Below are 15,759 nucleotides of genomic sequence, written 5' to 3'. Positions count from 1 at the left end.
ACTAATCGCCACAATATCATTCTGCACTTTACTGCATTTACGGCGGCAGTTACGACGGGTGTGCGCTTAGATGTTTAGAATGGTGCGCTCCGGCAGAGGAGCTACGTCCGCACACGTCCACACACACACACACACACACACACACACACACACACACACACAAGGACAAGGTCAATACTGAGGTCAGTGATGTGGAGTATTCCTCTGGAGGTCAGAGAGACCAGAGCCTGACAGAGAACTGCCTGACATGTCGGCCCTGAATCATTCCTTCATGTCAATAGAGGACTTGTGTCATATGCACGTATGAAGTATGTTTACAATAGAGGACTTGTGTCATATGCATGTATTGATTGATTGATTGAAAACTTTATTAGAAGATTTGCAGAAGTAGGTACATGAAAGTACATATTACATACAAGGTCAACTAACAGGATAAAAACCCAAGAAAGCCACTGGCTTATTTCAATTGGGGTCCTTGATACTCAATTAATCGTTACATGTAAGACAGACAAAAAACTAGTACTATCTACAAGATAATACAGACAAATAACTAGTACTATCTACAAGATAAACATACATCCAACATGGGAAGAACAATACAACAAAACATAAGGTATGTACAGCGGGTAGGACAGGTGGGGACATACACCACAGGTGGGGGCGGGGGACAAAACACAAAGTATGTACAGTGGGTAGTTCGGGCAGGGGGACAGACATATAATATGTACAATGGGTAGTTCGGGCGGGGGGACAAAACAACAAGTATGTACAGTGTGTGGTCATGGTGGGGGGGGGGGGGGGTACAAAAACACCAGTAGATTTAGGCGGTATGAAGTCTGTTTACAGAACTCATACAATCTCACCTGTTTGACATAAGAAATCTCATGCTTTGGCTGCAGAGTTGTCAGAGGAGCTAACTGGAATACAGAACTACATTCTGACAAATGAAGTCTGTTTAGAGAACTCGTAGAATCTCACTTGTTTGTTGGAGAGAAAGGCCCTGCATGGTGTTGCTGTTGGAGGAGGAGATGGAAGCATCGTCAGAACCTACAAGGAAACAAGACAACATCAGTTCAACTGACTAGAATACAGAACTACATTCAGACCTGGAAACAGTCACATGTTATACATCAAAAACCTTTACATTTATTTAATAATGCTATATACTGTATATAATTGACATTTGAGGGACTTTGAGGGGTTTCAATGAAGTAAGTGAAGAATGTTACTCCCTTGTACTTTTGGCACACATGGCAATAATCATGAATCTTGAATTATTATTATTATTTAGCAATGTAAGCATGTCAGCCCTGCAAGTTTGTATCCTGATGGTTAGCTGACAACCCCACTGACAGATGACAAGTAGATAATGACAGGTAGTGTAATGGTGGAGTGGTTGTCTTGAGGGAGTAGTTGGGATGGAGTTAACCAGCTATTGTTCCCACCCATTACCTACCCCTGAAAAGGGGCTGTGAATACTTTGAGGCCGAATTTCTCGGCTTGTTGATTTTGGGGGTATCAACATTCAAATATGCATAACTTGTTCAACTTGTTCAGATTTCATCAGACCCTGTCACCTATGTCACATCTTGTATTTTTAGTGTATATGGTATTTCTGACAGGATCAAACCTGATAACACGCCTGTGTTCTCTTTAGATTCCTTAGAGGCTACTTCTACAGCTTCACATCACAAGACTATTCCTGGTAAAACATCTACATCTACCAACTCCACTAAAACTGATCAATACAGACTACTTTACCACTGTTAAGATACTGACAACATCACCTACAGTGATGGTATGATGAAGAGGAAGCGTTTCTTACCTTCCTCACTCGTCCTCTTCTTCTTGACGTAGACGACAATGAAGATGACGATGGCAGCCATCACGAGGAGTCCGACCACAACTCCAATGATGAGGCCCAGGGGGGCGGGGGCGGGGTCAGGGTTAACTGTAACCAACACAGAGCAGTCAGACTGGAACTTTTAGTGACAGGGGTCACAGTTTGGTTTCCTCTCAAACAACCCACTTTCTCTGTCACTCAAGTCTGAAGTCACTTTGTGAATGTGAACATGTTCTCAGAATAATGGAGAACTTGGGGCACGTTTAGTGAGGGAATCAAAGGTTTTATTTAAACATTTTATTTAGCCTTTATTTAACCAGGGTCGGTCCCATTGAGACACAATGATCTCTTTTTCAAGGGAAGACTGGCCAAGACAGCAGCTCAAACATCAAGTTTCAACAGCCAAAACGAACAGCACAATTACATAATAAAACAACACCAGATCAACAACAAAAAATAGACTAAATACAATTTGATTAGAGCAATAGGATAAAACAATGGGACTTTCATATACAATTATAAAATATAAAACAGGAGCAAGAACGATATAAATAAATAAAATAATGGGGTGCACTACTTTGAATCACTGATAATTAGCACTTTGTATCTTTTTACCTCTGTTGGTCTTTATCACGGAGCGCTCCAGTTTGATGACGATGTCTTCCATCCCAGAGAGCTGAACCACACAGTCGTAATGGTTCTCCTCCCAGACCTCAGGCTTCACAAGGAGTTGACTGCGCCTCTGGAAGGTTCCGTCGTGGTTGGGGAGAAGCTCTCCATTGTCCACATCCTCATACACGTGCTGTTCATCTCTCCTCCAGAACATCACAAGTTCATTGGGGTAGAAACCTGTAGCGTGGCAGGTGACTGGAGAGGAGGGGGTCTTCTGGAGCAGAGACACTGAGGGAGGGACTGGAGAGAGAGGGAGGGGGGGGGGGAGGGCAACAACAATAAAACTTCACCTCGAGAACTGAGAAATGTGTTCCTCATGATTTGAACTTGACTAATAATACGAATGTGAGGTGTCTTCAAAAGGAGGAGCTTCAAAACCGGCACACAGGTGGTACGCTGCAAAGGAAGGTGGAGATGTGTGTGTGTGTGTGTGTGTGTGTGTGTGTGTGTGTATGTGTGTGTGTGTGTGTGTGTGTGTGCGTGCGTGTGTGTGTGTGTGTGTGTGTGTGTGTGTGTGCAGGGAGGGATCTGGGGTGGCACTGGTTGGGTGAATAACCAATGGCCATGGGCCGCTCGATTTGGACAACTCTCCTGTTAAGTAAATGAAGGCCAGCGTTGGTGAATGACTTAACCAGAGTGGCGAGATACAGGGAAGGGAAGGGAACAGGGAAGAAATGGGAGGGTTAGGAGAGAGTTAAAGACAATGAAATGTTGCTATATTACTACAGTAAAAAGCACACATGACTTAGTACGTATACTATTTACTTACAATACAATGTTTTTAATAACATTGTTGAATACAACTGTTTCACTGTTGTCATGTTGTCAGTGGAGCTACATGGTGTTGTGTGTGTCTGTACCTGTCCTCTTGCCGAACTCCAGAAACTTCTTCAGCAACTCAAAGCACGACCGGGTGAGAAAGTGTTTCTGCCCATCATTAAAGCCTGGGATATTGTTCAACCTGTCTTCGGCGACGACACCCTCTGGTACGTTAGCGATCCATGACAATGTCTTCAGGTCAAATGAAAGGAAATCCCCTCCATCATAACCAATCTGACTATACGACTCTGTGTCTCCAGTCTCTTCATCCCAACTACAGCCAGCCTGATTCTGTAAAATGTGTATACCTGAGAGAGAGGGGGAGGGAGGTGGGGAGAAATAGGGAGAGAGAGAGAGGGAGAATATAAGAATATTTCTTTTTCTTATTAACAAGGTGACGAAAACATCATTCTTCCACCTTAGAAACATTGCTAAAGTAAGACCACTTATAAACCAAAAAGATGCTGAAAAACGGATTCATGCCTTTGTTTCAAGCCAGCTCGATTACTGTTACACACTTTTTACTGGCCTTCCTAAAAAAACTAATGCGAGACTTCAGCTCATTCAAAACTCTGCAGCTCGACTTTTAACTAGAACCAAGAGGAGAGAGGCGAGCACATTACTCCGGTCCTAGCTACTCTGCAGTGGCTGCCAGTAACGTGTAGGGTTGATTTTAAGGTCCTTAACCCTTGTGTGATGTTCACTTTTTGGTCCCTTTGGTACTGTTCGAGTCAAATTGACCCGGGGCATCATTGGTGTTTTAAAAGCACTTGTCCTGACACGGTGTTCCTAGTCCCAGGGGTGACCCGTACAAGGGAGTATACCTAGGACGCAAGAAAGACCCAAAATAGCCCATAATATTAAAGGGCAGGACAAACAGGTACTGTACCCAATAATGCACAATAGGTACTGTGTACACATTCAAAAGTGCATATCTTTTGTTCTGGTGGATCTAGGGGGGTGCCCTTTGGAGAGGCTGGAGCACAGGATGCTTAACAGGTGGGGCCGAACAACAGCATGATGAGTCAAAGCATTTTTACGCACATGATGCCCCTAAAGCCGGGTACACACAAGGATTTTCAAAATCTTAACAGATTTTTTTATCTGAGACAGACCCCACACACGAAGATAAAAAATCTTGGATTGAACCGCCTTGATCGTATTGTGTGTGGTGTGCGCCGATATTCCCATTTCAGCACCCCGCATACATAAAGATTATCGTTATGACAGTCTAGAGTCTCGTTCCCCAAGCCAGAAATGTCGCATGATCTAACGTAGTACCCTGACTGACCTGTACGAGGCAGCCATGTGCCACAGGGCATTCCTTGGTCATGTGCGACAGGGCATTCCTTGGTCATGTGCCACAGGGCATTCCTTGGTCATGTGCGACAGGGCATTCCCTATTCCGCCCAAAATCGGCCAGATTATCTTTATGTGTGTACCCGGCTTTAGTGTGTGTGTGTGTGTGTGTGTGTGTGTGTGTGTGTGTGTGTGTGAGCCCAAGAATGCACTACATTGTTTTGATTATAATGTTTTATCTCCCATGTAGGCTAATGTTCATGGTTTTTCAATTTTAGAGAGAGCATGTCATAACTTTTCCAAGAGAAAAACTGGTAAAAATCAATTATGGTAAATTAAAATCATAAAAAGGAATGGAACCTTGCTAAAGTAGTTATTGCACTTACCTCCAGTGTGGTTGAATTGCTGCTTCAGAGAATCAAGGAATATTTTGAAGAGCTGCTGTCTGCCGATGATTCTCTGAGACCACGTCTCCCAGTAATCTGGGTCATCTGCTGTTGCGTTGTTCATCCAGTCCTGTTTGGCCACGGCTTTCCTGGTGTCGCTGTCATAGCAAGCTATCTCAACACCATCCAGCATCCACACATGAACATACTCTGGGAAGATTGGAACTCCAGAGGATGCAGTTGTGAAAAAGTCCAGGGAGTTGGTAACTAGAAGAAGAAACTTGCATGAAAGCATGTATGAACAAAGTGTTTTACAAACATGCAAAATAGGTTTACTTACTGTCATATTTTGTCACACTCACTGTGAATTCAAACACTATAAGCTTTTTGCAATATTCCGTAGATGATAAAAAGCATTTCTAGTGATAGTCTTAAGTCAGAATCTATAATCACACCTAGATTCTTAGCTTCATGTATGCAGTTTGAAAGCAAGGTTCCCATGGTATTCGACAATTTGTCTTTTTGTGGTTTTGGTCTAATGACAAGAATCTCAGTTTTGTCCTGATTTAGTTGTAGAAAATGTTTGGACATCCAAAGTTGTATATCTCTGAGACAATTCTCATTGTGCAGTGAATTATCAGGCGATACTGATATGTACAGCTGAGTATCATCTGCATAACTATGAAAATGTACACCATGTTTTCTGATGATTCCACCTAATGGGAACATGTACAGGGAGAAGAGCAAGGGACCAAGAATAGACCCCTGAGGGACCCCACATGTGATGTCAACATTATCAGAAACAGAGTCTCCCAGGACAACAGAGAAATGCCTACCCACAATAATACTACTACTACTACTACTACTAATAATAATAATAATAATAATAATACTTTTTTTAAAACAAACCTGCAATTGAAGCTTTGATCCCAATCATGAGAAGGATGAGACACTTCATGTTGATGTTGTCTGTTGTGATGTGTGAAATAGTCTTGAATCTAATCGAAATGGTCTGATCACACCGATCGCTAATGACCAGACTGTGCCCTGGCAGAGTAGAAATGCAGCAGGTTTGTCACACACCCACACACACCCACACACACACCCACACACACACCCACACACACACACACACACACACACATACACACATACGTACGCATTCTTACGATGGCTGATGGATAGACTGATAGACTGATGGATAGATTGATGGATAGGATGGGAGGGCGCCCAGCCTTCGCAGCCTGTATCCAGTTCCTCAAGAGCAAGCCCAAAAATATGACAGCCTGTCGGGTGAGTTGTTGCTCAAGAATTCCATTGAAGAAGAACAAATAAAAGCAATACAAACAACACGGAAATGAGCTATAAATAAAAACTATATTTGTCTTTTCATGGTTGCAGCAATTTCCTTTCACTTGTTGGTACTGAACACGACGCAGAGTCAAAAAGACATTTTACAAACACCGTAAATCCAACAGTCACTTTGGATAGAGGCGTCTGCTAAATAAAATGAATAAATGAGTAGAAAATGCCACAGAAATCAAACATGCTACTTAACTCCAAGGGGGTTACCACACTCTCAATCAAACTGGTTTCAGTGGCATTTCCCCTTCCACAACCTGTATGGCACACACTGATGTTCTTGCTGCTCCAATGCACAACCTGGTGGATTTTTTTTTGCCAAATCAGTTGTGCAATAGTAAATGTTGGTGAGTTGTTTCTATACAATTGACTTATATGACATTAAGGTAATGAATAAAGGAGACAACTACAGTGTGTAGGTGGTAATCTACATCTTTCCTAGCAGGCAGACTGGTTCAATCTCCTTAGAAACAAAACATTACAGATTTAGCTATTTGTGAGACCTCACCTGTGTCCCTGTACTTGTCTCTGCTGCCCTTTGACCCAAAAAGGTCTTTATGTCCATTTTCCTTTTTTTCCCTGGCATATTTTTGTTACAGCTCACCTACTAAAAGTGAGACGATTGACAATATCAAAACATGCTTGCACACACACATATAACTTACACACAAGTTAGTTTTACTGGCCCCAATTTGGTACAATTATTACTGAAATTATTGAGAAATAGAGACATTGTTGACATACGTAAACTAGCTGTTGTAATCTTTAATGTTCGGTGACGTTAGGTCCGTTTTTTCACTAAAATAACATTAGAACATGCTTGACAGAACATGACATGAACTTGTTCATTAATATATTACATTTGAACCAACAGTATTATGGCGTTTATACAGTTTGTTTAACCCACCTGAATGAACGAGAATCATGGACAAGGTTTTAACATGAACGTTACTCATGGCTTGTTTATTGAGGAACCGATGTCCCGCTCCACCAGTGTTGCCAGATTGGGCTACTTTTGGTCACTCTGGACGGGTGAATTTGGCAGCTTTTAGACTGGTTGGGCTGGAAATCATCAAATCCCGTCTGGCAACCCTGCGCTCCACTACATCGCCTGGCTGGTGGGGTGAGATGGAGCCGGTATCCGCTTGTTAAGTCGTGACGTATTTCCGGGTCCAACGTTGGCTGAGGCGCTGTCTTCGAAATGCCGAAATAATAATAATAATAAATGATATTTATATAGCGCTTTTCCTAGGCTCAAATACCCTGACAATATGAAGAAAACGGGAAAGTGCTGTGTCCCGTGTTGTATGAATAGATCCGAGTCTAAAAAACTATTAAACTGTCATTCTACCGCTGTAGTTCACAGGTACTCTGGTGGAGGGAATTTCTGGTTTGGACTCGGAAATGGCTAAACGTCACGTTTGACGTCAGACTTAACAAGCGGATTGGTACCGGATTTTTCCCACCCTACCAGATTTTCCGGTTCCGGAAAAGTGGGAAAATCTGGTAGGGTGGGAAAATCCGGTACCTACACCGGGAGGATTTTGAGTTACCGTTGTGTGGAGTGGATAAAATCACCAAAATGACACAACGTGATTCAGATTACATTTTCTGGGGATTTTTTTAATTATTTTTGAATCCAGGTATGGCGAGTGCCATAGATTGCCATACCAAAACAAGGTCTATCGAGACAGAGAGTGAGCCACGCACTTTTAATGAATGGATTAAAGAGCCACACACAGACAGGCAAAGAGCCACATGAATGAATGAATGAATGAATGAATGAATGAATGGTCTTTATTGTCATTAATACAGTACAGGTACCATACAACGAAATTTAGGAGGGGGGTCTCCCCTGATGCTAGGAAAAAAAATACTAAAAACAAGAAGGGAAAAGAGCTGGTTTACAAGCCGCGGGTTGGCCACCCCTGGACTAGATCCACTAGTTCCGCACTGCTATTGATTGATTGATTGAAAACTTTATTAGAAGATTTGCAGAAGTAGGTACATGAAAGTACATAATTACATACAAGGTCAACTAACAGGATAAAAACCCAAGAAAGCCACTGGCTTATTTCAATTGGGGTCCTTGATTCTCAATTCATCGTTACATGTAAGACAGACAACAAAACTAGTACTATCTACAAGATAATACAGACAAATAACTATTACTATCTACAAGATATCGAACCAATGTTACGTAAGGAAGTTGATGTTGTGAAATCCTGTTTCAAATAGTTTGAATAGAATCTGTTTACATGTAGACTGTAGAGATAAGGAGAGAGAGAGAGGGAGCTAAGAGGGGAGTATGTACTTGGCTGATTCTCGGGCAGAAATGGTTGGTCAAGGATCTGGCTGCAGGACAGTGGGAGGAACTGGAAACATTCAGAAGCCTCTAAAAGGGGCTGAAGCTCCTTTTCAACCTCAGGCTGTGGTGCATTTGGAATTAAGGATCATAGAACCATGGCTTGGTTTTTCCTGGGCTTCTGGGCACTACTGTTAGGCTGTTGTTGCCCCTCACTGCAAGTGGGGCAGTATACTCTGGGTAAAGGGCAGAAATGCGGCGGGTGGACTGATGGCCAGTGTGAAGCTGGCCTCGCCTGTGTTTCTAACAGCTCTGATACGTACGGCGAGGAGGCAGTCTGCATCTGTGAGTCTCCCCTCTTTCCTCAATCATCATTTGTTTTTGGAGAATAATTGGTTGCTTTTGAACTGCTTTCTTTTTTCTTTTTCTATTTTTTCCCCACTTGATCCAGCACCACAGATGTATTGTGTGTTGACTCAACTGTTTACTGTCCCTCTCAAATGTTTGTTGAAATAGTTTTCTTATGCCTGGATAAGAGAGTCAAATAAGTACTTGTCAGTGCCTTCAACATACAGTACGATATGCAGTACATTGCCTTGATCGTATCTGTGTCTCCCGTTCTGTAGCTCCCCCTTTCTACCCGTTCTGCGTGTAGTGTCCCCGGGTGCGGCGTGACTGCAAAACTAGACACATGACAGACCCGTGTGGCTGCTGCCAACAGTGTGGCCGCAAGAGGGGCCAGCTGTGTGGGGGCCGTCAATGGGAGAAGGGTTACTGTGACCCTTACCTCAGCTGCGCTCTGTTTGTGGGCCACGAGCCTGCCTTACCCCCCCACACCGGCGTGTGCAAAAGTAAGAGGATTGGGATGATAACAGCTAGCTTATGAGCTGACATTGAGGTATTGCCCCGACATATTGTGAGAATTTGGGCTTTGAATAACAGTTAAGAAAGGGGTTGATTATGTTCGCGGATCCAGCTTGCTCTGATAGGTTGTATTCTTTTGTTTATCAAAATGAGTGTGCAAATTGTCTCTTTTCATTGACATTTCATTTGAACGCCTCATGACAGTTAGCTTAGAAACATTGATACATCATTATTATAATGATCATTATTATAATTTGTGAGCAAGTTCATCAGATCTATTGTTATTGATTTATACAAGGCTTCAGGTGATAAATGGTTGGATAAATGTTGAACAAAGTTAACGTTTAGAGGCAGACCTTAGAATAAAGCATTTCTCTTGCCCTCTTTTTCCTCTCTCCCTTCATCGTATTCCACTAAACTCATCCTGTCTGTGTTCTCTGTCTACTAGAGTTACCAGGGCCGTTGACGGACTCCAGGAATGACCCCCAGTGTCCCTGGAAGTGGGGTTGCGACATCAGGATGAGTGTCTGTGACTGCTACAACGTACGGACCTGCTTCAACGGTCCCCACAGCTACAGTCGTCCAGAAGACTGCGAAACAGTGAGAAAAGGTGAGTGCTGTATATACACACATGTAAAATACCTCCCTGATTTGGCCATTTCTTTTCTATTGCTTTTTTATTTTATTTTATTTATATATAAAGCCCATCATGTCTCCATTCAAGAGACTGGACTGGACTGAGGTTTGTAGTATGATTCAATGCTGAACTTTATTCAACTGACTTCCTCCCCTCATAGCAGATCGGTTCTTTTACGATGTGGAACCCGAGGTGGACCCGAATGAACCCGAGCCTGTATATAAGAGGTGGGGCTGTGATTTGCATGGAGACCAGTGTGTGTGTTCAATGAAGGATGTCCGTACACTGTGGTGTTATGTTAATATATGGTGTGACGCTTATGCTGTAGACCAATGGGAATGAGTTGGGGATACAGGGGAGAGCATGCGCAGTGGGAAAGCGGGCAGAGTGGGATGAATGGTGGAACTGGATGGTTAATAAAGTACGTGGTATATAGTTAACAGTTGTCTCACGCGTTTACTTACGAAACACGACATGGTGTCAGAAGTGCTGTTGAACTAAATCAGTACAGAGATGTGCCTAATCGACAGGCTGTATGAGCGATTCCACGTTACATGCTGACGGCGAGCTGGCTAGCGGACAAGAAGGCGAGCAGCTGGCTAACGACAACGTGCCGCAAGAGGAAGAGGAAGCTAGCAGAATGGCTACTACAAATGCGACGTTCAACATTCAGCCGCCGGAGCCTTTTGATTTTTCTAAGCCGCTCGAGTGGACAAAGTGGATACGGAGATTTGAGAGGTTCCGACAGGCAAGCAATCTAGCCGCCAGCTCTGATGATAATCAGGTGAACACTTTGATTTATTGTATGGGAGATGAGGCCGACGATGTTTTGAGGGGTTTGAAACTCAGCGAGGGAGACCTGCATCTGTACAGTAAAGTGAGGGATGGCTTTCAATCCTTCTTTGTAGTGAAAAAGAACATTGTGTACGAACGTGCGCGATTTAACATGCGCAAACAGGAAGCAAATGAGACCGTGGATGCATTTGTCACTGCCTTGTATGCATTGGCAGAGCACTGCAATTATGGACAATTGCATGATGAACTGATCAGGGATAGGTTAGTGGTAGGGCTGGCAGACTTGCGGCTCTCAGAACGCATGCAAATGGAAAAAGACTTGGACTTAGAAAAAGCTATCAACATGGCGAGACAATCAGAGGAGATCAAAAAGCAGCAAAGCACACTGAGGAGTGACAGCAGCAGTAGTGCAGTGCAGATGGACGTCAGCTCCGTAGACAGAGTGTTTAAAGGGAGGCCAAAGGAAAAGCCCAAACCTAACATGTATAAGAGCTTTGGAGCAAAGGCACACAGCAGCCAGAGCAGCTCCCAGTGCTACAAATGTGGTGGCGCGCCACACCCCAAGCTGGAGTGTCCTGCCAACGAGGTGAAGTGTCACTCCTGTGGAAAAATGGGTCACTACAAGCGTGTGTGCCTTGCAGGTAAAGCTGTGCACGGTATTGAAGAAGAGGTGGAGGGCTGGTTCCTTGGTACTGTGACGTCAGAGGCTGATCCATGGAATGTAGAAATAGAAGTGATGGGAAAACAGGTCACCTTCAAGCTCGATACTGGAGCCGATGTCACTGTTGTGTCACAGGCTGTTTTTGCTAACATGTTTTCTAACACACAGCCACCCATTCTCCACAAAGCAGAGAAACCTTTGTTTGGTCCAGGACGAATGCCGCTGGACGTGGCAGGGTTCACCAAGCTGCAGCTGGGGAGAGGAGGCAAGCAGACCACGGAGAAGGTCTATGTGGTGAATAACCTGAGCACGCCTTTGCTTGGGAGGCCAGCCATCGTAGCCCTGGGCTTACTCCTCCGTGTCAACAGCATAGACATGGAGACCCTCAAGACGACCTACCCCAAGCTGTGCAGTGGCCTGGGTGAGGTACAACAAGCATACACCATAAAACTCAAACCGGGTGCTGTGCCATTTTCCTTGAAAACCCCCAGGAGGATTCCGCTGCCTATGATGGGGAAAGTCAGAGATGAGCTCCAGCGCATGGAGAACCTGGGTGTCATCAGCCGCGTGGAAGAGCCAACCGACTGGTGCGCCGCCATGGTGGTCGTCCCCAAAAAGGACGGTAAATCAGTGCGTCTATGTGTGGATCTGACCGGCTTGAACGAGTTTGTATGCAGGGAGAAGTACATTCTGCCGTCGATAGAGCAGAGCCTCGGGATGCTTGCCGGAGCAAAGGTTTTCAGTAAACTGGACGCAAACATGGGGTTTTGGCAGGTTCCACTTGCAGCAGAATCAGCCAAGTACACTACGTTCATCACCCCATTCGGAAGGTTTCATTTCAACCGCCTTCCTTTCGGAATTGCCTCAGCACCTGAACATTTTCAGTGCATGATGGCGGAGGTAACCGAGGGGCTGGAAGGTGTGATATGCCACATCGATGACCTGCTGGTGTGGGGGCGGGATCAGGAAGAGCACGATACTCGACTCCACGCAGTACTGCAAAGGGTGGAAAGGGCCCACATCACCCTGAATATGGACAAATGTGAACTCTCAAAGAGTGAGGTGGTCTTCCTGGGCCAGATCGTCACGGCTACAGGGGTCCGCCCAGATCCGAGGAAGACGGAGGCCATCATGGAGATGAAGGAGCCCGCAAACGTCAGCGAGCTGCGAAGCTTTCTTGGAATGGTCAATCAACTGGGAAAATTCATTCCCCAGTTAGCAGAAAAGGACAAGCCGCTCCGTGACCTTCTCTCGAAAAGAAACAGCTGGGCCTGGGACGTGGCCCAGGTGACAGCATTCAGAACACTGAAGGAAGCCCTGTCCTCTCCTCCAGTGCTGGCGGTCTATGATCAAAAGAGAGACACCAAAGTGTCAGCCGACGCATCCTCGTTCGGCTTGGGAGGTGTTCTGCTCCAGAGGTGGGGGGTTGAATGGAAGCCTGTGGCTTACGCGTCTCGGTCCCTCACTCCCACAGAACAACGATACGCACAGATCGAGAAGGAGGCCCTGGGCCTCACATGGGCCTGCGAACGGTTCCAGGATTTCCTCATAGGAAAACACTTCTGCCTGGAGACCGACCATAAACCCCTTCTCAGCTTACTGGGAGGCCAAGCCCTGGATCTTCTGCCGCCAAGAATCCAGCGTTTCAGGATGCGGTTGATGCGCTACTCATATTCTATCGTGCACGTGCCAGGAAAATCACTCTGGACAGCAGACACGCTGTCGCGCTCCCCAGTGACAAGATCCAGGTCTACATCAGAAGAGGAGCTAATGGAGAGCACCAATATATATGTGGACTGTGTAATGGACAATCTACCCGTTGGTGCCTCATATATGGAAAACCTGAGGAAGGAGCTAAAGGCTGACAGTGTCTGCTCACGTGTTATGATGCTGTGCACAGAGGGATGGCCTGACCACGCAAGCCAGGAACCTGTGCTGAAGAGCTACTGGCGGGAGCAAGCTACGCTCACAGTGGAAGACGGTCTACTGCTGAAAGGCACACGACTGGTGATACCTTCAGTAATGAGGAACGACGTGCTGGCCAGACTACACGAAGGACACCAAGGTGTTGTGAAGTGCAAGGAGCGTGCCCGCCAGTCTGTGTGGTGGCCTGGACTCAGCCAACAGGTAAATGAAATGGTGCTCAATTGCAGGGCATGCATTCAGGAGCGACAGAATCCCAGAGAACCTCTCATGCCGTCAGAGTGCCCTGAAAGACCATGGCAGAAGTTGGGGGCCGACCTGTTCGTCCTGGGAAAAGACACATACCTACTCGTCGTCGATTACTTCTCCAGGTATGTTGAGATTGCCCAATTGTCTCACACCAGGTCCACTGACATTATTGTACATCTGAAGTCCATGTTTGCCCGCCATGGCATCCCGGAGGTCCTGATGTCAGATAATGGGCCTCAGTTTTCTGGTCAAGCCTTCACCTCCTTTGCTGCTGCGTACGGGTTCAGACACATCACCAGCAGCCCAAGGTTTCCACAGAGTAATGGTGAAGCAGAAAGGGCAGTCCAGACTATGAAAAACCTCCTGAAAAAAGCGAGCGACCCCTACCTGGCTCTACTCGCCTACCGAGCCACACCCCTTCAGAGTGGGTACAGCCCGGCCCAGCTCCTCATGGGCCGACGTCTGCGCACCACGGTGCCAGTGCTGCCCTCTCGACTGGTCCCTACACTGCCGGACAGCGACGCGTTCGCGCAGAAAGAGGAGGTGAAAGGGAGGTCGGATGCGGTAAACTACAACCGGCGACACCGTGCAAGACCCCTCTGTGACCTGTCTTCGGGAGAGCAGGTATGGGTCACGGATGCTAAGACGTCGGGAACTGTGCTCCGAAACCACTCTACTCCGAGGTCCTACCTGGTGGGCCTGCCCCAGGGGGTGGTGAGACGCAACCGACAGCATCTGATACCCCTACACACACCTACACAAGACAGGGGCTCCCCGCCGCAGCAACAAGCCTCGGAGCCGGCCCCAGACCCGACCCCTGGGCAGGCTCCCATGTCACCTGCAGTCGGAACACAGGCCCCACCTGCAGAGACTCCCACGCTCAGAACAAGGGGGGGGAGAGCAGTGGTTAAACCTAGGAGGTTTGACATGTAACTGAGAAATGTGGACAAGTGTTTGTATAAGTGTTTACCCTAAAAAAAAAAAAAAAAAAAGGGGGTATATGGGTAATGTTACTGTTGTATTTAAGGAAAAGTTATTCCATGTTACGTTGGATGGGGTCTAGTTTGAGCACTTTTAGTAGCCCTGTTAGTTTTGAGATTTATGGATCAAACCGCTATAGTAACGTATGTTCAGGATTTACACAGGGACAGACCTTTACAACAAAAGAGGCAGAATAATCCTCTAAGGTCTGACGAGGCAAAGGCAGTCTACCCTTTGTCTCTAGAAAGGGGAGATGTGGTGTTATGTTAATATATGGTGTGACGCTTATGCTGTAGACCAATGGGAATGAGTTGGGGATACAGGGGAGAGCATGCGCAGTGGGAAAGCGGGCAGAGTGGGATGAATGGTGGAACTGGATGGTTAATAAAGTACGTGGTATATAGTTAACAGTTGTCTCACGCGTTTACTTACGAAACACGACATACACAACAACTCTCCCAAGACCAGTGTGAAGACCTGCGGGGTGAGTAGAGTTAGAGTTTCACTGAACAACATTACAACCGTAGTGATAGGGATATCCCAACTCTACTAATAAGTCCAATTTGATCGAGCATCTTCAACTTTTCAAAACCAGCAGAGGACAAATTAAGATTTTCAGAGGCTAAATGGCTGTGGATTCTTATCTCATATTCTCTTTCTCCCCTGTGTGTGTGTGTGTGTGTGTGTGTGTGTGTGTGTGTGTGTGTGTGTGTGTGTGTGTGTGTGTGTGTGTGTGTGTGTGCGCGTGTGTGTCTGTCAGAGAAAGCTCGCTGCAGTAATGTCCACTGCCCTGAGATCCCAGCTCCACCTTGCCCTGCTGATTCCTTCTTGACTGAGCCCTTCACTCCTCCTGATCAATGCTGCCCACAAATAACTGCTATTTGCACATGCAGTTTTGAGAATTGCCCCAAAGCACCGACAACCTGCCCTCCTGGGTCCCACGTCAGGCGTGTGAAGAAGGCA

General features: G+C 45.8%; 1 protein-coding gene across 1 annotated transcript; it reads right to left on the bottom strand.

Moving 5' to 3' along the window:
• Nucleotides 1–955: 955 nt before the first annotated feature.
• Nucleotides 956–5,212, bottom strand: LOC308162368 (major histocompatibility complex class I-related gene protein-like; the record flags this gene model as incomplete). The annotated part of the gene is made up of 5 exons (XM_080536525.1): nucleotides 956–1,047; nucleotides 1,826–1,951; nucleotides 2,459–2,743; nucleotides 3,376–3,642; nucleotides 5,020–5,212. The coding sequence occupies 5 exons, from the start codon at nucleotides 5,210–5,212 to the stop codon at nucleotides 956–958; spliced, it is 963 nt and encodes a 320-aa protein (XP_080392651.1).
• Nucleotides 5,213–15,759: the final 10,547 nt, after the last annotated feature.

Source organism: Nansenia antarctica, assembly GCF_963989245.1.
Source record: "Nansenia antarctica genome assembly, chromosome: 7".
In the NCBI taxonomy this organism is placed as follows: Eukaryota; Metazoa; Chordata; class Actinopteri; order Argentiniformes; family Microstomatidae; genus Nansenia; species Nansenia antarctica.
The sequence above is the reverse complement of the archived record's forward strand: the minus strand, read 5'-3'. Positions and strand labels throughout refer to the sequence as shown.